This window comes from Mobula birostris, chromosome 11, assembly GCF_030028105.1.
Source record: "Mobula birostris isolate sMobBir1 chromosome 11, sMobBir1.hap1, whole genome shotgun sequence".
NCBI lineage: Eukaryota > Metazoa > Chordata > Chondrichthyes > Myliobatiformes > Myliobatidae > Mobula > Mobula birostris.
The window spans coordinates 60,091,753-60,116,569 of record NC_092380.1 but is presented as its reverse complement, the minus strand read 5'-3'; the positions used below and the strand labels follow the sequence as shown (position 1 = coordinate 60,116,569).

Sequence of the window (24,817 nt, the reverse complement as noted above, 5' to 3'; positions counted from 1 at the left end):
GTAGTAGATATGGCCTAGTCCATCATGGGAAAGATCTCTCCAGTATTGAGCACATCTATAGATAGCACTGTCACAGGAAAGCAGCAACTATCATCATAGACCCACAGCATCCAGGCCGTGCTCTCATCTCATTGCTGCCAGCAGGAAGGTGCAGGAGCTTCAGGATCTCAACCACCAGGAGCCTTTATTAGCCCTCAACCATCAAGCACATGAACCAAAGGGAAGAGCTTCACTCCATTTCATCAGTGACACTTTCCCATAAACTACACACTTAATTTCAAGTACACTTCTGCTCATGTTCGCAATATTTATTGCTTATATTTTTCTTATGATTATGACTTTTTTTCTCCTCTTTCTTTTTGTATTATTTGCAGTTGGTTTTTTTTTCTCATTGGTTGTCCATCTTGTTGGGAGGGGTCTTTCATTGATATTATTGCTTTTCTTGTATTTACTATAATTGGCCACAAGAAATTGAATCTCGGGGTTGTAATGGTGACATTTCTGTGCTTTGTTCTTTGGACTTCTGAATTTTGAAAACGGTAAGAAAAAGACCTTGATCTGAAACCTCATGTCACATTCAAGCTTTTGAAGCTCTTGATCAGGAGATGATGAAAAACATCCTGGTGGCCTGGTGTACATGATCAGGTGAAGCATCAACTCCAGGAAGAAAGCAGGTTAATAGAAGAGCGTGGGGGAAAAGTCCTAAATTGGAGATGTCGGCAGAATAGGGGAGAGAGACTTTCCATCTCACAGTTGAGACTAAATCTGTGTCTCAGTTTTGTGGGCGAAGAGACAATTTCGAACGAGGTTTCAGGCGACATCAGATGCACGGCAACTCTGGCAGGGTCTGTAAGACATTACTTCCTACAAACTGAAACCCAGTAGTATGAATGGCAGCGATGTTTCACTGCCAGATGAACTCAATGTCTTCTATGCACGCTTTGAAAGGGAGAACACACCTAGAGCTGTGAAGATCCCTGCTGCACCTGATGACCCTGTGATCTCTGTCTCAGAGGCCAATGTTAGACTGTCTTGAAAGAGAGTGAACCCCGCAAGGCAGAAGGTCCCGATGGGGTACCTGGTAAGGTTCTGAAAACCTGTGCTAACCAACTAACGGTAGTGTTCAAGGATATTTTGAACCTCTCACTGCTATGGGCAGAAGTTCCCACTTGCTTCAAAAAAGGCAACAGTTATACCAGTGTCTTAGAAGAATAATGTGGGCTGCCTTAATGACTATTGCCCAGCAGCACTCACATTGACAGTGATGAAATGCTTTGAGAGGTGGGTCATGACTAGACTGAACTCCTGCCTCAGCAAGGACCTGGACCCATTGCAATTTGCCTATCGCCACAATAGGTCAATGGTAGATGCAATCTCCATGGCTCTCACACGGCTTTAGACCACTTGCACAACACAACCACCTACGTCAGGATGCTGTTAATCGATTATAGCTCAGAATTTAATTCTATCATTCCCACCATCCTGATTCAGAAGTTGCAGAACCTAGGCCTCTCTACCTCCCTCTGCAAATGGCTCATCGACTTCTGAACCGGAAGACCACAGCCTGTGCGGATCGCTGATAACATATCCTCCTCACTGACGATCAAAGCTGGCGTACCTCAGGGGTGTGTGCTTAGCCCACTGCTCTACTCTCTATATACACATGACTGTGTGGCTAGGCATAGCTCAAATACCACCTGTAAACTTGTTGACGATACAACCATTGTTGGTAGAATCCCAGGTGGCGCTGAGAGGGTGTACAGGAGTGAGATATGCCAACTAGTGGAGTGGTGCCTCAGCAACAACCTGGCACTCAACGTCAGTGAGACAAAAGAGCTGACTGTGTATTTCAGGAAGGGTAAGATGAAGGAATACATACCAATCCTTATAGAGGGATCAGAAGTGGAGAGAGTGAGCAACCTCAGATTCCTTGGTGTCAAGATCTCTGAGGATCTAACCTGGTCTCAGCATATCGATGTAGTTATAAAGAAGGAAAAACAGTGGCTATACTTTATTAACAGTTTGAGGAGATTTGGCATGTCAACAAATACACTCAAAAACTCCAATAGTTGTACTGTGGAGAGCATTCTGACTGGCTGCATCATTGTCTGGTATGGAGGGGCTACTGCATGGGACTGAAAGAAGCTGCAGAAGATTGTAAATCTAGTCAGCTCCATCTTGGATACTAGCCTACAAAGTACCCAGGACATCTTCAGGGAGTGGTGTCTCAGAAAGGCAGCATCCATTATCAAGGACCTCCAGCACCCAGGGCATGCCCTTTTCTCACTGTTATCATCAGGCAGGAGGTACAGAAGGCTGAAGGCACACACTCAGCGATTCAGGAACAGCTTCTTCCCCTCTGCCATCCGATTCCTAAATGGACATTGAAGCTTTGGACACTACCTCACTTCTTATTTAATATACAGTATTTCTGTTTTTGCACATTAAAAAAATCTATTTAATATACATAACTGATTTACCTTATTTATTATTATTATGTTTTATATTATTTATTGTTATGTTTTATTTATTTATGATTATTATTTTTTCTCTGCTAGATTATGTATCATATTGAACTGTTGCTGCTACGTTAACAAATTTCACGTCACCTGCCGGAGATAATAAACCTGATTCTGAACTCAGTTAGTCATGCTAACTAGCATTGGGGTGAGCCCCCAAATAAGGGAGCATGTAGGAGAGTGAGTGAATCGGTACCGAAAAATGCCTTGGACAATATCAGGCCTCTCATACTGATTCCATGAGGTGTCAGGGAAGTGGAGAGAGCCTCTCAGATATTCCCACCTAAAAGAGCAGAAAAGTTATGAGAAGTTTTCTCAGATTTCCTGTCCAATAAGGCAATTATGCAATGTCAATGGGAGAATGGGTGCACACTGAGTCAGATATCAGAGAATGAGGTAAGCAAAGTCAAAGTTCATGGGATTTATGAAAAGAATAAGCTTCTCCCGACTTACAAGCAATGCGAGAAATGCACTTAATGCTTAGGACCGACTCATCCTATCTCCTTTGATCTGCTTCACTTCCTGGTCTCTGGGTTTAAATAACAACCAAATAAATTCTCTCACACAGGTTATCACTGATCACCGCATCAAGGAAGATCTGACTGGGTCACCACGTCATTCCACCTCCTGGCATAAGGAGACCTTGTTCACAATTCTATCTCATTACTTTTCCTAGTTCTGATGAAACACTACCCATCTGAATCATTAACTATGTACCTCTCTTCACAGATGCTGCCTGACCTGCCTAGTATTTCCCTAAATTAAACTGCAAGTGTCTCGGTTTGGGATTATTCCCTTTTGCGTTGTACCCTCATTCCACTCATACTGATGAGGGGGAAGGGATGATTGGGTAATAATCCCCTTTATCTTTGTGTTTTAAGGATTCTCCTGTTTGCCCACTATCTTGCAACAGTGCCTGTAACCCCAAAACCTAGAGCTGGCTTCAGAATTACCTAGGAATCGAAATGTTATTCCAAAAGCTTACAGGTACCTTGTGCAAATATATCATTATTATGGCCTCAAGATGTCAATGTTCACAGATAGTTGGCATAATAATGTGATAAAAAATCAGTAGTTTCACGTAAATTACTAAAGGATTTCATACAAGTGAGAGGTTTTGTGGTTGATGATTTTAGAGATTTACTGGTTCACCATTTTTAATCAAAGGCAAAAGAAATTTATTGTAAAACAGAGGACTTTTGTTACATGCTCCAACTGCTGGGGAAGTAGAGTTATCAATGTCTGTCATTATGTTTCCATTACAGGCCTGGTCATTCTATCTAACAATGAATTTGCTAATAAAATATCAGCTGACAAAAAGGACAAATCTAGAGAATATATGAAATATTGCACATGATCAGTCCCCTTGAAATATTAAATCTTAATTTTGATTTCTCATCACAACAAATTTGTGTTAGAATGATTAAATGAATCTTGAACTGCAAGGGGCAAATAACAGCTTATTACAAAAACTTTCATCTGGAGAAAGTGGCATTGCTGGGAGTATTTAATGTCCATTCTTAGCTGCCCATGAGAAGGTGATGGTCAGTTGCCTCCTGTACTTGTTTTAATTCATTTGTGTGGATTGTCAGGTTAATTCAGAGGTGATTATCATAAAATATAACATTGTGGTTATATTACTGGATGTATAATCCAGGTGTATAGACTGATAAATAGTCAAACAGAATTCAGTTTTGCAAGTTTTTAATGAGATTTAGTTGATTAGATAATATTTTGAATAAAATAAAACCAGCAACAGTATTAATGATAACACAACCTCCTGATATAACACTAAAAGAGAATAATGTGCCATTAGGAAAGAGTTCTGCATTGCTACACAATATAGACAATGTGCCGCTCTGGATCTGCAGCAATGTGCTTGACTTAAATGTACAGCAGGTCACTTGGTTGATACAAACTAGCATGATAAACAAGAAAAAGAAACAGACAGACCATGCAGATTGATAATAGCACTAAATTCATGTATGATAAAAACAAATTAAGTCTAGTCCAACTTGACTTGGCAATTCGTCTTCACGAACATTATCAAATTTAGAAGAGATACCAAATCCACAAAGGAACACAGTGATTCACGGAAGATAACACTGCAGGCCCTCAGTCCTCAGCTGTCAAGTTAAATATTAAGGTAGAAAAGCGTTTATGGGAAGGTTATAGAAACAAAGGACAACCTCAAGAGGGGCATGAAAACAAATATATTATTAAAACTTGATATAGAACCCAATTCCCCAGCATTACAACGGGAAGACTTGTAGCATGTAGAGTTTTGTTAATGAAGGGTGTGGCAGATTTGAGAGAAAGAAACTTATCGACTTCTATTTCTTATTCTTACTTTTGTTTCTTCAAGCAAAACAGTTGATCATTTAATTAAATTAATATATTAGATCGGCAACTCATCGGACAAACACTGGTAATATTTTAAATTGATCTGAAGGGACAATGAACAGAATAGTAAGAATGACAAAGGCATTCTCAAATTAATGTTATACTAGTGAAGAGTTGAACCTAGTAATTTATTTATTGAATAAACTGTAGCATTGTTAACTTTTATTTACATTGAAATTGTTTTACACACCTATGCCAAAGCTTTTCCATTCTAACTATATAGCAAAGAATTTTCTCGAGGAAAGCAGTAATTTACAAGGTGCTCTTGTTTTAAGAATCAAGTTGGAAACATGAAAATATAGACATTTCTTACTACACTTACGTGTCATGTGATTGATCTCCTCAATGCGACTCGACAGGTTTCTGGGTCCTAGAGTGGTCACGGAAATTGTGTATTCTGTTGCAGAATTAAGGTGTGAAATTGTGGTGAAGCTTGACTGTTCGACAATAGACCTTGTAGAAGAACCATCACTGTAGGTTATGTTGAAGGAGTAACTTCCATCATCCATATCAGCAGGTGCTCCCCAGTTTAATGAGATGAAATTGGTACTGAAGTTCAACACCTGGATAGTACCAGGTGGGCTTGGAACTGAACGAGGAAAGAAAGTGTACAGTTGTTTTGATCAACACCAATGTACGGAGATTTCCTTTGAGCTTTTGAAATTCTTGGTTATTATTTCTCAATTGGCCACACTTTGCGATATGAAACACTACTTGAGGATCAGAGCAGAGGAAAATATACTGTATAATTTCAGCAGGAATCAGCTGCTAAAAATTTCCCAAATGTTTTGAAATATTTTTCAACATTATTTTCCTTAAAAATGCGGCAACAACTTAAGGTAGCTGAGACAAAAGTCTGGTATCAGAATAACAAATCAGGCAGATGGAAACATGGAATCATTGTGAGAGTGGACATGACAGAAATGTTAATTGCAGTCACTTGTCAATGTCCTCACCTTTGATACACATTAACATCAGATTCTTTGTCTATATTTGTTTTATTTATTGAGATTCAAATAAAACAAGGTTTAGCAGTTTCAACCTAACAGCCATCTTCAGACAATGCAGTAAATAATGAGTACTGTATTTAGCTTAAAACAAAATGAATCAATGTGTTCAATCACAGTTCAAGAAAGTGTACCTACATAAATTAAAAAACTGATATTCCTTATCAAAATACCCAGTAAGAAAGCTCACTTATAACTAACTTTTACTAAATGGAGCAGTGTAGAAAGTTTAAACTTCCTGACATTTATGCTAATAATTACACTTCAAAAGTATTTCATTGAGTGTCAGGTGTTTTAGGACATGACAGGGTAGTAAAAAAAATCAACATTTTTAACTAGTTCTGCTTGGCAACATCCCCATCCCCATCCCCAATATTTAAATATTAAATCTGGGTCAAACAATCAGTGTTAGTGAAATGCTGGAGATAAAATTCCTCAATCATGGTGATTTCGCATCCCAAATTTGGCAATCACTGCTTAAGATTGTGTTCTTCATTTATCATTTCTAATACCAAACACACATTCAATTAAAGGTGTTCTTCACACTTTGCACATACCTGTTATACCCTGTACACTGGCAGAGGTAACATTGAAAGGTCCACTGCTTGTAATCACTGTGACGTTGTACACTCGACCAGGTCGAAGTTCGGTGAAAATTACAGATGTGGAATTTGTACTGTTGACTTTTTGTACTGACGTGTTTTTTACATCTTGAAGAGTGATAAAGAACACCTCCACCTTTCCAGGTGGTGGAATCCAGGACACAAACAATCTATCCACTGTCCCATTGCTGCTAACACTGATGTTTTCTTTTGGTATCCGTACAGGTTCTGTGGGATGAAAGAAATGATGGGATTTTCCAGGCGGTTTCAGACACAGAATGTAATGTGGTGTAAGGTAAGTAACGTTCATCACAGAATAGAAACATAGAAACATCTCAGCAGATGAGAAAGTTATACAAGTCTTGAATTGTGTTTAAACTGATGAGGAGGAAATAAATATATTTTATAATTAATAAAGCTCAAAACCTGGTAAAAACAAAATCAGGAAATTACAACATATTAAGCAGCATCTGTGGAGAGAACAATTGAGATTGAAGTGAAAGATGAACTACTTTCTGTCAAACTAACTTTGAGCTCCACTGTAATTGTATAAGAATGAGAGCCCAGAACAGGAATGGGACAGAAATTTAAGTGACACGCATTTTCTATAGATTGAGTTGTGGTGTTCAGAAATTTGTTTTTGGGTTCTTCAGTGGAAATTAATTATTACAGTAATACAATTTATGATAGAGAGATGCCACCTTCTGCAGTACTTACTTATGTAGCTGGATACTTCAGGTGACGGAGGTACGTGTTGGGGAGCACTTCGGGTCCAGTGATCACAATGCCATTAGTTTCAATATAATTATGGAGAAGGATAGGTCTGGACCCAGGGTTGAGATTTTTGATTGGAGAAAGGCTAACTTTAAGAGATGCGAAAGGATATAGAAGGAGCGGATTGGGACAAATTGTTTTATGGGAAGGATGTAATAGAGAAATGGAGGCCATTTACAGGTGAAATTTTGAGGGTACAGAATCTTCCTGTTCCTGTTAAGGCTGAAAGGAAAGGTTAAAAGTTTGAGAGAGCCATGGTTTTCAAGGGATATTGGAAACTTCGTTCGGGAACAGGAGAGATATCTATAATAAATATAGGCAGCATGGAGTAAGTGAGGTGCTTGAGGAATATAAAGAATGTAAAAAGAATCTTAAGAAAGAAATTAGAAAGCTAAAAGAAGATACGAGGTTGCTTTGGCAAGTAAGGTGAAAATAAATCCAAAGGGTTTCTACAGTTATATTAATAGCAAAAGGATAGTGAGGGATAAAATTGGTCCCTTAGAGGATCAGAGTGGACAGCTATGTGTGGAACCAAAAGAGGTGGGGGAGATTCTGAACAACTTTTCTTTTGTATTCACTAAGGAGAAGGATATTGAATTGTGTAAGGTAAGGGAAACAGGTAGGGAAGTTATGGAAACTATGATGATTAAAGAAGAGGAAGTACTGGCATTTTTAAGGAATATAAAAGTGGATAAGTCTCCGGGCCCACACAAAATATTCCCTAGGACCTTGAGGGAAATTAGTGTAGAAATAGCAGGGGCTCTGACAGAAATGTTTCAAATGTCATTAGAAACGGGGATGGTGCCGGAGGACTGGTGTATTGCTCATGTTGTTCTATTGTTTAAAAAGAGTTCTAAGAGTAAACCTAGCAACTATTGGCCTGTGAGTTTGACGTCAGTGATGGAAAGTATTATTAAAGATGGTATATATCATCATCTGGATAGACAGGGTCCCATTAGAAACAGTCAACATGGAATTGTGCATGGAATGTCATGTTTGACAAATCTTATTGAATTTTTTGAAGAGGTTACTAGGAAAGTTGACAAGGGTAAAGCGGTGCATGTTGTCTAAATGGACTTCAGTAAGGCCTTTGACAAGGTTCCACACGGAAGGTTAGTTAGGAAGGTTCAATCATTAGGTATTAATATTGAAGTAGTAAAATGGATTCAGCAGTGGCTAGATGGGAGACACCAGAGTGTAGTGGTGGATAACTGTTTGTCAGATTGGAGGTCGGTGACTAGTGGTGTGCTTCAGGGAACTGTACTGGGTCCAATGTTGTTTGTTATATACATTAATGATCTGGATGTTGGGGTGGTAAATTGGATTAGTAAGTATGCAGATGATACTAAGATAGGTGACGTTGTGGATAATGAAGTAGGTTTTCAAAGTTTGTAGAGAGATTTAGGCCAGTTAGAAGAGTGGGCTGAAAGATGGCAGATGGAGTTTAAAGCTGAAAAGTGTGAGGTGCTACATTTTGGTAGGACTAATCAAAATAGGACATACATAGTAAATGGTAGGGCATTGAAGAATGCTGTAGAACAGAGGGATCTAGGAATAATGGTGCATAGTTCCCTGAAGGTGGAATCTCATGTGGATAGGGTGGTGAAGAAAGCTTTTGGTATGCTGGCCTTTATAAATCAAAGCATTGAGTACAGGAGTTGGGATGTAATGTTAAAATTGTACAAGGCATTGGTAAGGCCAAATTTGGAGTATTGTGTACAGTTCTGGTCACCGGCTTATAGGAAAGATGTAAACAAAATACAGAGAATACAGAGAAGATTTACTAGAATGTTACCAAGACAGCGCCTAAGTTACAGAGAAAGGTTGAACAAGTTGGGTCTTTATTCTTTGGAGCGTAGAAGGTTGAGGGGGGACTTAATAGAGGTACTTAAAATTATGAGGCCATAGATAGAGTTAACATGGATAGGCTTTTTCCATTGAGAGTAGGAGAGATTCAAACAAAAGGACATGAGTTGAGAGTTAGGGGGCAAAAGTTTAGGGGTAACATGAGGGGGAACTTTGTTACTCAGAGAGTGGTAGCAGAAGTGGTAGAGGCAAGTTCGATTTTGTCATGTAAAGTAAAATTGGATAGCTATATGGACAGGACAGGAATGGAGGGTAATGGGCTGAGTGCAAGTCGGTGGGACTAGGTGAGAGTAAGCGTTTGGCATGGACTAAAAGGGCTGAGATGGCCTGTTTCCATGCTGTAATTGTTATATGGTTCTCTGGAATCAGACTGGACATTGGCTACAAATGTGTTAACAGTGAAAGTGTAGTTGATTCCAGCGAGCAGATTGCTCACAGTGGCATTTTCAAATTTTATAGTTTCATTTTGAATGGTAATGGTAGGTACTGAACTTTCTTTTGTCACTACCAGATAGCGATAGTCATATTTATATCCTATTGGTTGCTTCCAATTCAGTGTTATGGAGTTGGTGCCAACATCATCAACTTGTAGGCTGTTCACTACGTTTGGTTCTGTTGGGGGAAGTAAGTTAATTTTGTTGATTATTTTTGAAAACCAATTACTGGTGATAAATATATTTTATGAACTGAGAATAGCTCAGATTTGATGGCTAATGTAAACAGAGGGTGGTAAGTTTTCATTGTACTTCTGTTTTCAAACCCATTTTCATGGGTACTTGTCTCCCCACCATTGACATCTGCAAAAGGCTGTGCCTCAAAATGATGGCATCATTCATTAAGGACGTTTACCATTGTAGACATGCCCTCTTCTCATTACCATCATCGGTAAGGAGTGGCAGGAGTCTGAAGACACGCACTCAACTTTTTAGGAACATCTTCGTCCCTTTCAGCATCAGATTTCTGAATGGTTCACGAACCCATGAACACAACCTCGCTCCTCCTCTTTTGTACTATTTAATTATTTAATTTATTTAATGGAACTTATAGAAATATCTTATGTCTTTAACTATACTGCTGACAAAAAACAACAAACTTTACAATAGAATGTCAATGACAATAAACCTAATTCTGCTTCTGAGCTGTGATCTCAAAAGCTATCCATTGAAGGCATATTTGTGCTGCACAATTAATGCTCTCCTTAGCAACACACACAACATGCTGGAGGAACTCAGCAGGTCGGGCAGCATCCGTGGAAAAGATCGGTCGACATTTCGGGCCGGAACCCTTTGTCAGGATGAAGGGTTCTGTCCTGAAACGTCGACTGATCTTTTCCACGGATGCTGCCCAACCTGATGAGTTTCTCCAGTGTGTTGTGAGTGTTGCTTTGATCCCAGCATCTGCAGATTATTTTGTGTTTAATGCTCTTCTTAGCTACTTTCTATACCATGGCCAAGGTAGTGTTCCTGAAAGACAGAGACTATACTATGTGCCTTGTTACACAAACCGTCTCTTGAAAGTACAGGTCAACCATACTGCCAATTGTAAATGCAAAGGGTCATGGAATTGCTCCATACACCCCGACTACCCTCAGGCACCTATGGAAGTAATACTAGAACAAGGTTACCAGGAAGGTCTCTTGTGTAACCATTCTGATTATCAGTGCCAGGAATGTATCTTGATGTAATAAGGTGGGTCAAGTTGAGTTTTTAAAGCTTAAGACTTATTACATTTCTAACCTTTACATTTCTTACATGGAAGCATCTGCATCTAGCTTCCATTGCTTGATCTGATCAGTAGTTTGGCGGCTTAGTATAAACATCTGTGGAGATCTGGTGAATTGCATCCATCCCAATTTAGTACCACTTCATTTTTATGAACCTTCAATTCAATGGCATGCACCTACAGCCAAAAGGCATGTTTTGTGCTGAGTTCAAGTTCCGTAGATCAAGCTTACTGTAAGAACACCAAAGGAGTTTCCCTTTTTTCCCTAGAGGTTCTAATGTCCTCACTTGCAGACGCCAATCAGTTTGGATTGGCAACAATATTTCCTTCATCAACACAGGTAAGCTTCAAGACTGTGTGCTTAATTCCCCTGCTCTACTTCATTTGTATTTATGAGTGTTAGCCACTATGAACAAAGTGCTGCAGTGCATTTATTTTCTTAGATGTTTGTGAAGATTCAGCATGTCATCCAAAACTTCCAGAAACTTCTACAAGTGTGTGTTGAAGAGTATATTGCCAGGTTGCATCACAGCCTGGTAAGGAAACACCAAAGCTATTGTAAGGAGAATCCTCCAGAAGTAGTGGATATGGCCCAGTCCATCATGGGAAAGATCTCTCCAGTATTGAGCACATCTATACATAGCACTGTCACAGGAAAGCAGCAACTATCATCATGGACCCACATCATCCAGGCCATGCTCTCATCTCATTGCTGCCAGCAGGAAGGTGCAGGAGCTTCAGGATCTCAACCACCAGTTCAGGAGCATTTATTAGCCCTCAACCATCAGGCTCTTGAACCAAAGGTGATTGCTTCACTCCACTTCATCAGTGAAATGTTCCCATAAACTATGCACTCAATTTCAAGTACACTTCTACTCATGTTCTCAATATTTATTGCTTATATACTTCCGATTATTATGACTTTTTTTTCTCCTCTTTCTTTTTGTACTTGCAGTTCATTTTTTTTTCTCATTGGTTGTTGACCATCTTGTTGGGAGAGGTCTTTCATCGATATTATTGCTTTTCTTACATGTACAGTAATTGCCTTCAAGAAATTGAATCTCAGGGTTGTAATGGTGATATCTCTGTGCTTTGTAACAATTTTACTTTGTTCTTTGGACTTTTGGATTTTGAAAATGGTAAGAAAAGGACCTTGCTCTGAAACCTCATGTCACATTCAAGCTTTTGAAGCTCTTGATCAGGAGATGATGAAAAACATCCTGGTGGCCTGGTGTACATGATTCTGTGAAGCATCAACTCCAGGAAGAAAGCAAGTTAATAGAAGAGCGTGGGGGAATAGTCATAAATTGGAGATGTCGGCAGAAGGGGGAAGAGAGGCTTTCCGTCTCACAGTTGAAACTAAAACTGTGTCTCAGTTTTGTGGGCGAAGAGACAAGTTCAAACGAGGTTTCCGGCGACACCAGATGCACGGCAACTCTGGCAGGGTCTGTAAGACATTACTTCCTACAAAGCCAAACCCAGTAGCATGAAAGGCAGTGACGTTTCAGTACTAGATGAACTCAACGCCTTCTATGCACGCTTTGAAAGGGAGAACACAACTTCAGCTGTGAAGATCCCTGCTGCACCTGATGACCCTGTGATCTCTGTCTCAGAGGTCGATGTTAGACTGTCTTGAAAGAGAGTGAAACCTCGCAAGGCAGAAGGTCCCGATGGAATACCAGCTAATGCTCTGAAAACCTGTGCTAACCAACTAACGGGAGTATTCAAGGACATTTTCAACCTCTCACTGCTATGGGCAGAAGTTCCCACTCACTTCAAAAAGGCAACAGTTACACCTGTGCCTAAAAAGAGTACTGTGGGCTGCCTTAATGACTATTGCCCAGCAGCACTCACATTGACAGTGATGAAATGCTTTGAGAGGTGGGTCATGACTAGATTGAACTCCTGCCCCAGCAAGGACCTGGAGCCATTGCAATTTGCCTATCACCACAATAGGTCAATGGCAGATGCAATCTCCATGGCTCTCCACACGGCTTTGGACCACCTGCACAACACAAACACCTACGTCAGGATGCTGTTAATCGACTATAGCTCAGAATTTAATACTGTCATTCCCACAATCCTGATTGAGAAGTTGCAGAACCTAGGCCTCTGTAGCTCCCTCTGCAAATGGCTCCTCGACTTCTGAACCGGAAGACCACAGTCTGTGCGGATCGCTGATAACATATCCTCCTCACTGACGATCAAAGCTGGCGCACCTCAGGGGTGTGTGCTTAGGTCACTGCTCTACTCTCTATATACACATGACTGTGTGGCTAGGCATAGCTCAAATACCACCTGTAAACTTGTTGACGATACAACCATTGTTGGTAGAATCCCAGGTGGCGCTGAGAGGGCGTACAGGAGTGAGATATGCCAACTAGTGGAATGGTGCCTCAGCAACAACCTGGCACTCAATGTCAGTAAGCCAAAAGAGCTGACTGTGGACTTCAGGAAGGGTAAGATGAAGGAACACATACCAATCCTCATAGAGGGATCAGAAGTGGAGAAAGTGTGCAGCTTCAAGTTCCTCGGTGTCAAGATCTCTGAGGATCTAACCTGGTCCCTGCATATCGATGTAGTTATAAAGAAGGCAAGACAGCAGCTATACTTTATTAGCAGTTTGAAGAGATTTGGCATGTCAACCAATACACTCAAAAACTTCTATAGTTGTACTGTGGAGAGCATTCTGACTGGCTGCATCACTGTCTGGTATGGAGGGGCGACTGCACAGGACTGAAAGAAGCTGCAATGGGTTGTAAATCTAGTCAGCTCCACCTTGGGTACTAGCCTACAAAGTACCCAGGACATCTTCAGGGAGTGGTGTCTCAGAAAGGCAGCATCCATTATTAAGGACCTCCAGCACCCAGGACATGCCCTTTTCTCACTGTTACCATTAGGTAGGAGGTACAAAAGCCTGAAGACACACACTCAGTGATTCAGGAACAGCTTCTTCCCCTCTGCCATCCGATTCCTAAATGGACATTGAAGCTTTGGGCACTACTGCACTTTTTATTTGATATACAGTATTTCTGCTTTTGCACATTTTCAAAAATCTACTCAACATACATAATTGATTTACTTGTTAATTTATTATTGTTATGTTTTATAATATTTATTATTATTTTTCTCTGCTAGATTATGTATTGTATTGAACCGCTGCTGCTAAGTTAACAAATGTCACGTCATATGCTGGAGATAATAAACCTGATTCTGAATTCAGTTAGTCATGTTAATTAAATGAATATATGACAAACACTGGTAACATTTTAAATTGATCTGAAGGGACAATGAACAGAATAGTAAGAATGACAATACATTCTCAAACTAATGTTATACTAGTGAAGAGTTGAACCTAGTAAGTTACTTATTGAATAAACTGTAGCATTGTTAACTTTTATTTGCATTTAAATTGTTTTACACACCTATGCCAAAGCTTTTCCATTCTATGTATATAGTAAAGTATTTTCTCGAGGAAAGCTGTAATTTACAAAGTGCTCTTGTTTTTAGAATCAAGTTGGAAACATGTTTTGCTGTTACTTCCTCATCACAGATTCCAGTATTTTCCCTCCTACTGATGGCTGTGGAACAGATTACTGGTTACCCATTGTCTCTCATTTTCTCTCCCTCTTCTGCTAAATACTGGAGAAAGATTTACTGTTCACTGCATCATTTCCAGAACCTGGAATGTGATAGCTGGAGCATTCATGACCTCTAAAACTGCTGTTTTCAAATATCTGGGATTGAAAAGAATCTGCTGGAGGAACTCAGGGTGTCATGCAGCATCTGTGGAGGTGCTTAAAGGGTTTGTCAATGTATCAACCCAGTACGGAGTGTGGTGATACAGGGAGTTCCTCCAGCAGTTTGTTTACTGCCCTAGATGCAAGTCTCTTGTGTCTCCAGTCCTAGGGAATTAATGGTTTCTCTAGAACTTTTCTATTAAATTTCACTGTTCCTCATTGATCCTGAACCATTACTCCTCTAGTGTCGCTGACAGGATGTATACTTCTTCGCCGACAGGATGTATACTTCTGCGAAGGCAGACACAAACTGTTGCTGAACTCTGTAGTTTTCTTATTGTTCTATGGCTTGCTGTGATCTTGTCTAGAAAAGTTATTCAAGATTTATCCAATTTGTGAATAATATAGATTTGTGTTCGACACATAGTTGTAGATTACAACAACCTTGAAGCATAAAAAGACAGGAATGGAGTGATTAGAACTGGCAGATCAATCAGATCTGAAGGTTGAAATTAGCATAAATTATTCTATCAAAGCTATGAATACAATAATTGAGAACATTTGAAGTCCCTTCATTGAGGACATTTAGACCAGTGGTGCAGAGCGAAGGCCCGGAAGATCATCGAGAATACCAGTCACCCCAACAATAAACTGTTTCAGCTGTTTCCATCTGGCAAACACTTCTGCAGCATTAAAGCCAGGACCAACAGGCTACGGGATAGCACAAGGATACACGGAGCGATAACACAAATATATTTACTTCCTCATGTTGTGAGATGGATGTAAGATTTAAATAAATTCGAAAGGATGCATGACTGAGGCTGCAGATTCCTGAATGTGGACTGCAGATGCTGGAGTAGATGGACAAAGAGTTGAAGGAGGACAAGTGACATACAATTATAGCTGCAACAAAGATCATTTTGTTCATAATCATGGAGCTATGGCCAGGATAGAAACCAATTAAAAACTCAAATGGAGAGGCTTCATTGCTCATTATGAGGCTTGACCATGGAGAGAAGTTGGGTTTAGATCAAGAGATATAGCTTAGCAACATCAAATTGAGTTGATTTGTTTTGTAGAGAGGGGTGATGTCTTCATGTGTGAATTTTCGTGGGATGGATATAGGATTAAAAATGATAGCATTGATTTAAAGGAACAATTTGAGTTAAAAACTGGAAATATTGGAACTAAGTGCTTTGTCAAAAGACAAAATGCAAGTCATAAGAGACTAATATGTTAGAACATTTAACACAAGCCAATCCGTCAGGCAATCATGTTTATTTTTCATTTCTTCTCTGTTAACAAGTGCAATTATTTATGGAAAATGTGTGAGGTTATTGGACACTTTACATTAAAATCTTAAAGTATTTTTGTCAAACCAGTCCACAGGACTTTATACAGCAATATCTGGAAAGAGACAGGCATGGTGGACAGAATATGAAAGAAGAAAAATTAAATCAAGGTGTTTATTTCTAAATTGCTGTTTGGAATTCAGAATGGATCTTTCACTTACTGGTGAGCTGAGATATTGACACAATGTCACTCAATAAATTTCCCTGTACAATAGTGGCCACAGAAATGGTGTAGTTTGTTCTAGAAGTAAGGTTTGAAATTACTATTGAAGTTGTATTTACTGCTTTTGACTTTTTTACAGAACCATTATCATAGGCGACATTGAATGAATAACTTCCAATTTCCACATCTGAAGGTGCACCCCAGTTCAATGAGATGGAACTAGTGCTGGAGGTGGTCACAGTAATAGCTCCAGGAGCACTGGGACCTGTGTGGGATTAAAATTTGAGCAAATTAGTCCTTCCGGCACTATAGATTCCTGATTTTTTTTTTGCTGAAGTGTTTTCCTCAGAAAGGTATGCAAAGGATATCCTCTATCCTGGACAGAGGGTATTGATCTATTTTCGGTACTGGGTTTACACTGACCCTAAAATCACCACAGATCCTGACAGACCCAGCCTTCTTGCTTACTAGGACAACTAGCATTGCCCATGGGCTCCACTCAATCTTGGATAGAATTCCTTCAGCCTCCATGGGATGTAGCTGACTGGCTACTTTATGACAGGTGGTATAATGAACCAGATGGACTTTGTAAAAGTTGGGTGTGGCATTTTCCAATGCCATCCTTGAACACTGCTGTAGCATCATCCAGTACCTTCCTTAATTCATTTTTACGTGACTCTATTGCAAAGGTGGATGGATCTCAAATAAATTTGTTGTGTCTCAGCCACTCACAGCCCATAATGCTAGCCCTCCTGTTTCTAACCACATAACAAGCAGTATTAGGCTAGTGATTATTGCATTTCATTATGACAAATGTCATTCCCACAGGAGTTAAGTTTTCTCCAGTATAATTTCTTAATTGGATATCTGCAGGCTTCTTTGAACTGCCATTTAAACTCACTTTGTGTAATGATTGAAACAGCTGAGCCAATGTCCAATTCCATGTTAATTAATATGCCATTCAGTTCTGGTGTGAGCCATTTTGCTTGTCTATTGTTAGTTTTCACACAATAAATCTCTACGCTACCCAGACTTGTGTCACTCTCATCCTGATGAAGGGTCTTGGCTGAGACATCAACCGTTTATTCGCATCCTGACCTGCTGAGCTCCTTCAGTACATTGTGTGTATCATTCTTGTCATTATCACATTTTTCATTAACAGTATCCAGATTAGCACTATTTTTGAAACTGCAACTTGACTTTTTCTCTCTTTCTGTTCCCCAAGCAGTCCATATATTTTTGTCTGCCTGACATTCTCTTTTTATGTATCCTACTTTGTTGCATTTACTGTACGTTTTGCACTTAAATCTGCATTGGTTTGGCATATTGTGAGTACTATCCACAATGGTAACACAATTTGTTTGGTCAGGCAGGACTCCATTGAGATTCTCCAATTTTGTTCACGCTCGTTTTCATTCCTGACTGCTACTCAATCATGTCTCTGTCTGCTGTTTCCATTGCTGTTTCCAGTGATTTCAACTGGTCTTTTCAATGTAATTTGTGCTTCAATCATGAGCTATTTTTGAATGCTTTCTTGTAAGATTCCACAATTAAACAATCACAGTGCATTGTTAAGCCCATTACTGAACTGGCAATACTCAGACAACTTCTTCAAATCAGCCACGTAAGCTGAAATGGACTCCCTTTCTTATTAATTCTCCTTATGAATCCTAAAACATTCTGCAATCATTGTAGGTTTTTGTTTTTAATGTTCTTGAATTACTTTCACAATATCAGTAAAGCTCATTCCAGCTGGCTTGGTTGGAGCAGTCAAATGTCAGAGCAAAATGTATACTTTTCAACCTATTACACTCTGCATAACTGGCACTCATTTCTCATTGGCTACTTCATTTGCTTCAAAATAGTGCTCAATTCATTGAATATACATCAGTCATTTATCTTCTGTGCAATCTAACATGTCTGTCTTTCTGATGTAGCCACCCATTTCTGCTTTCATTTTACTTATGATTATTATCACCCAGTATTCATTGTTTATGAAATCATGAATTTCATTTGTTTTCGGTCTTATTTTTTGGTCAACTGACAACATTGGAGGAGCCACTCATTACAGCAAACTCAACCACTATACAACCTCAGAACTACAAGGCCCAACAGTATGACTTTGCAATGAATGATGCACCTTTAAAGGATGTGATATTTTTAAACAACAATGTCTTCATTGTGGGATTAGCATTACCTTCTGTGTGTCTGAGCATCATCAAGAAGCAGGTGGTGCTAATGATTACATCAATATCACCCAGAGTAATGCTCAACCACTGCATAATATTCAAACTTATGAATATTAATTCAAGTTCTCTGCTGTAACTCTCTACCTAGAATGTGCTTCCTGCCATGTATTCTGGAACTTTGATCACCAAAAGCCACTTTCAAATATTATACACATATTCTCATGCCAAGGTGATAGAGTAATAATTCCAAATGGGACAGAGAAAGCAGTTGGCCAGTAACAAAAGCTGCAGCCGACTGAACACTCTGCAGAAAACCTTCAACTAAATATCTGATGATGTCTCAAAAATACTTTCCTAAAGCTAATGTCCTCACAATGTCACACCATCTTTCATCATTTGACTCTCATGTGGCCTTCATTCCAGATCACAAGGGAAATTCCAACCCAATTTCATGCAAACTGACTTAGAACTGTAGCTTCATTCTTTGCTCCATCATGAACAACAGTAGTCATAGAGGTGGTGTAATAGGTTCCAGATTGAAGAAGTTGCAGCTGATGGAGTTTGAACTTTCAGTCAAGGAAATGCTGGGATTATAAACATGGGAAAATCTGCAGTTGCTGGAAATCCAAAGCAACACACACAAAATTCTGAAGGAACTCAACAGGCCAGGCAGCATCTATGAAAAAGAGTAAAATAGTCGATAACTTTTGGCCAAGACCCTTCTGGTAATTGCCTCCCCACTTCATTATTCCCCATTCCTGTTTCTCTCTTTCACCTTATCGCCTTACCTCCCATTCACCTCCCTCTGGTGCTCCTCCCCCTTCCCTTTCTTCCATGGTCTACTAACATTTCCTATCAGATTCCCCCTCCTCCAGCCCTTTAGCTCTTTCACCAATCAACTTCCCAGCTCTTTACTTCACCCCTCCCCTTCTCCTGGTTTCACCTATCTGCTACATTGTACTTCTTTCTCCCTCCCCCTCATCTTCTTACTCTGACTTCTCCCCTTCCTTTCCAGTCCTGAAGGAGGGTCTTTCCCCAAAGTGTTGACTGTTTACTCTTTTCCATAGATGCTCTCTAGAGTGCTGAGTTCTTCCAGCACTTTGCATGTGTTGCTGAGGAGATGCTGGACCCAGTTATAGTCCCGTAGGTGATACTGAAGTTGTATTGAGTGTCTTGTCCACTAAGCAATCAAGCAATCAGAGGAGCTGCTTTCACCTGTGGCTATCTATTACTTGATGCTAATTTCCATGACGATAAACATGTTGGACAAGCATTACATCCTGCATGACGGGACAATGTAACTATCAACACGCAGAGAACTAAGCCTATGCCAAGTTCTTGCCAATCTTAAGTCTGTCAGCAGTGGACTTCTTCTCGATCAGAACTTTTAAATTGCTGGTATTCCGGCTCCTTTCACAATCTAACTACTAAGCCTTGAAATAGGATTTAAATGTGTATTTGACAAATCTGCATTCATAAAGAGAGCTTTCCTCCCTATCAATTATCAAACAAGATCAGTCTAATATTCACAAGCAGATTGAGTCAAGTTTTACCAACACGTCTATCTTTCAATGAAACACATAGTAAGCAGCTGTTGAGTCAAATAAGGCCACTGAGTACATTCCTAATGTTAGTCTCCTCAGTCCAACAATCGAAAATTGATAGAGGTTAATATTACACACAAAGAAACTAATACTTTTGTTTGCAATGAACAGGTGAAACCAAACATTCAGGCAGCAACAAGGTTTTGTTCATTCTTGTGCCTCAGCACCAACTTCTCACCCTGCCAGCGATACGTGCAACACAAAAGGCGAATCAAAAATGCAAACAAAGCGGTTCACTTATATGTGAACTGACTTAGAACCACAGCTTCACTCTTCACTGCATCATGAACAACAGTAGTCACAGAAATGGTGCAATTGGTTCCAGATTGAAGGTCTTGGATTGCAGTGGAATTTGAACTTTCAATTTAGGTAATACCAGAACTGTTGTTAGTTCTGTATATAATGCTGAAATAATACTGGTTAATCCTCACGTTGAAAAGTCTTCCTAAATTGAGGGATATGACACTGTCATTTAAGACTGTCACAGAATTGGCTCTTGGCTTGATAGCAAGTCTCAGAAGGCAGTGAATGGAGGTTGATTTGAACGGGTAGAAGAAAACAGATGCAGCAAATTAAACACCAATGCAAGTTGTCAACTTCCATAAACAATATACATATCAATATATGTGGTATGTGCCCATTAGCAACACTGCAGCAAAACCTTTCAAGGCTTATTTACCATTTCCAAATTCAGAAGGCACTTGTGACATTCACTCCAACAGCTCTCACCTCCAACATTCTATGTCCATACTCAAGGTTGTCAACCAAGGAGAACAAATAAACTATTTGCAATTATCAAGGAGGGCATATTACTGCTCTATCAAGATTTATGCTGCCTGATTCTATAAATCACATTGTAATAATATCCCCTTAGCATGAAAGAGATGAAAAGAAAACAGAAACCTTTCCATCTCATTACATCGTTGCGATGTAACCACTTCCCATTTGCAAAACTAAAAGACTATTTCTATCATGAAAAATAAAATTTAAACAACCCTTTCATTATATTCACGGTATTTTCTTACCTAGTATCATCTAAAAAGGGTCTCACTCCAGCTTTATCTAGCTTTATCCCATTGAAACAAATTCCATGGTGACACTTTCTTACCTGTTGTAGAAGAGACATTGACCAGATCTGTTAATGTATTATCAGCCACCATTGTGGAGATGCTAAAATTGTATTCAGTTCCAGGATCAAGTTGTGTCGCAGTAATTGATTCATCATCAGTCATCCTTGTTGAGAGAGTTCCATTCAGTGTCACCTCATAGGTGTACTCAGGCTTGTGCTCGATTGATCTGTCACTGCTCAGACTAACTGAAGTGGTGTTGTAATTTGCAATTGTTACATTGTTTACAGGGTTTGGTTCTGTAAGTATTAATGAGATGTAGAGAATAACAGCAATCTCATAATGCCTCTTACTTTTCTGCACTTCAAGATCTGCGAACTTGACAGCACATCAATCCATGTCATTGCAATCAATTTCCATCAGCAAGTGATATCCAGCCCATCTGTATACATTTTAATGCCATCTTCCAGAGACCCAATAAATCATGACAACCACATTCAATCATTCTCACCACTTCCCTTCTTTATTTCCTCAGTGGTACTTAATCATAATCCTCAGAGGTACTCAACAAGCCCACTAACATCCTTGAACATCTGATTGAACATCTAACTCCAGCAGTTCCAAAAAGGAAAGTAATTGTAGAAACTAGAATCACTGAACAACCAGAGCTGCTTGCAATATATGCACATTTCCATAATGCGTTTGTAAACAACAAAATCACCAATGTTGGACAATTATTACTTCCTACAAGATCAGAAATCATCATTATCTAACAAGCAGAAAACCAAGTCAATGCAGAGTTCTTGGCAATCTTCAGTCTGGTAGTGGATTCCTTCAGGAACAAAGGGCTCATCTCTGCTGAAATTCCTATTCACAATATCGATGACCAATTTTGCAATTTTAAGGTACTTTTTAGTCTGAACTCCTAAGCAACCAGTGGAGCTGTGATCACCCATGGCATTCGAACAATTGATGCATATTTTCAAAACATGGTGTTTACAAACAACAAGTTCTTGAGTGTTGATCAATCGTTACTGATAGGTCTGGTCCTTGGGTTGGGTTTCTAAATTGGAGAAAGGTTAATTTTAATGGTACTGGAAAGCATGGGTTGGGAGAGGTGTTTCTGGCAAAGGTGTGTACTTGTTAAGTAGGAGGCTTTTAAATGTAAAATTTTGAGAGTACGGAGTTGTACGTTCCCGTCAGAATAAAAGGGAAGTATAACAGGTTTCGGAAACCTTGGTGTTTGAGAAATTAAGCCCTGGTTATGAAAAAAGGGGTGCTTGTCCCTTGGCACAGAACCCGCAGATGCAGAGGTTCGTAAATTATGCCCGGTTCAATATGCTTGTTAATAGAGTCTTCCATTGAGAACCAACCTTCTAAGATTTCTCTTGATTTCTTGTTTTGTGCTTCTGACAGGATTTTTTCTAGTTTCCCAATTGAGCTTGTGTCCTTCATGGTTTTCACGTACTGAAAATAGTGATAAATGGTTATGTCGGTTTATCGCTAGATGATGTTCATGTTGTCTCCTGGATAGTTTTATTTCAGTCTGTCCTAGATGGTGTTTGGGGCAGACTCCACATTGGATTAGGTTTATTAACTAGGGATATGGGTCAGCAGAGATCAATCATCTATCTGGCTGGTCAAAACTCAGCGGAAACTGGCAGCCAGAGCTACAGGCAGCCGATCAGATCAACGACATACAAGATACTGGAGGAACTCAGCAGGTCGGGCAGCATCCATGGAAAAGAGTAAACAGTCTACGTTTCAGTCAAGACCCTTGCTCAGGACTGAAAGCTTCTTCAGAACACCGACCCGACCAATAAAAACACAAACACTCGAGAGGTTGTGGTTACTGAGTTCAGTGGAGAGACGGTAGATATTACGCTGAAGCTGGGTTCAGCTGAGGGACGATAGATGTCTCAATGCAGCTAGGTTCAGCGCTGGACGCTAAATGTCACGCTGCTACTGGGTTCTAGCTGATGGCCGGTAGATGTCATGACAAAACAAGGTTCAGTTGAGGGACCATAGATACCACGCAGAAGCCGGGTTTCGTTGAGGGATGGTAGATGTCTCGCTGAAAGTGGTTTCAGTTGAAGGACGGTAGATCCCTCACACAACCGAAAGCGGTTAGTCTGAACCATCGCGCGCGATCCATGCTCGGTGGTGGACTGGAATCCAGATTTTGATTGAATGAATGCAAGGCATTATTGAGCTGTTTGGCTGAACGGAAGATCAAGAGGAATGGAGAGAGGCGGTTACTGAAAGAGACCCATCAGGTGGTTTAAAATGGGCATAAAGGAGGGAGTGACATGCTCTTTAAAGTGAGCGGCAGGAAAGGAGTGAGTGAAACAGGATTTTTCGCTTCCAACAAATCAGGTTGCAAATCAGGCAACATTGTTTAACCTTTCCACTTGATTATCTTGGTTATGGGTTGCAGCAAATGACCTAGCCAGCGATACGGCCTTCATTATTTCAGTAACGTTCAATTTGCCCTCATCTATCAATGCTAGAATATTGTTGTTCCTATGAATCCCCTTTCAGCTGGAGAGGAGAGAGCACGCCATTCGTTGCTGCTGTTCCTCGAGCTGGCAAGGAATTACAGGTCATCCTCTTCGTTCAGTGCTACTCGAAAGTGCAATAAGTTGTTGGTTTAATGACACTGGATTCAGTGTTATGTTTGGAAGATATCAGGAAAGCACAGTCCAGTTGGTGGTGGTAATGCACCTTTAAGTTGGACTGCCACTCACCGTTAAATGATAGAAGAAGAAACAATGCTCAATTGCGCACTGATTATTCGACTGGTGACGAACGTGTGCGACCCTAACCTCAAGGTTCAACGAACAACCCTATAAACAGGCATCCAACCCCAGCTACCAATCTTCTATTTAATTTCATGTTGAATATGCATCCAAGTCCACAATCCAGTTGTGTCATAGTAACTGATTCCTAATCAGTAATCCTTGTTAAAAGATTTCCATTCGATGCCACCTCATTGATGTACTCAGACTTGTGTTCGACTGGTCTCTCCCATCTCAGAGTAACTGAAGTGTTGATGTGAATTAAAAGTGTTATGTTTCTCACAGGTTTCAGTTCTGCAACTACGAATGGCATGTTGGCGACGGCACAGCACCGAAGCCGCAGAGAGTCAGCTCCTTCATGGGCGCTGGCCTCCGTAGTGTCCATGGCATCTTCAGGGAGCGATGCCTTGAAAAAATGACGTCCGTCATTAAGGACCCCCATCACCCAGGTTTTCTTATTTCTGCTCTCACTTTCTCAGTACATTTTGCTTTTTATTTTTGCTCTACTTATTTAATTTATCTAATATCTATATATAGACTGCAAATCATTTTTTCTATTGTTATGTATTGCATTGCATGACATATGTTGGTGATATGAAAACTGATTCCGATGTGTACCTCCAAATGCTTCACTGCTCTTTATATGTGGGCACAGATTCATATCATCCCCATGACTTATTCTTTGCAAATCTTGTGCCCATTGCAAAAACCTATTCATTAACATAATTGTGGATTTCTTTATTTTCTCTAGGGATCCTTACAATTATATCCTTCACGTTGATTGTGCACTTGTCCCTCAAGTATTAATTATTTTAGATATTCTATCAGTCAACATTTTTGCTCAGCAGTGTGTTAAGCCCTCATTTGGCAGGTCTGTGGGATCTTTATAAAGATCTTAGCAAAACCATCTTCCTTCACTCTGCTGTCAATCGCGACTCAATTCATCGTCCCTCCATTTGGGATGCTTAGTTAGATCGTTTGTAAAAGAAGGTTTTGGTCTTTCTTGTGCCA

General features: G+C 39.9%; 1 protein-coding gene across 1 annotated transcript in view; it reads right to left on the bottom strand.

The window, feature by feature from the left end:
* ptprja (protein tyrosine phosphatase receptor type Ja) overlaps positions 1-24,817 on the bottom strand; it is a 261,500-nt gene that overhangs the window by 138,061 nt on the left and 98,622 nt on the right. The window contains exons 3-4 of the mRNA XM_072272290.1: positions 6,487-6,759; positions 5,245-5,511 (exon numbers count right to left, since the gene is read on the bottom strand). Of these exons, the coding sequence (XP_072128391.1) occupies positions 5,245-5,511; positions 6,487-6,759 (540 nt within the window). The remainder of the gene's footprint in view (positions 1-5,244; positions 5,512-6,486; positions 6,760-24,817) is intronic.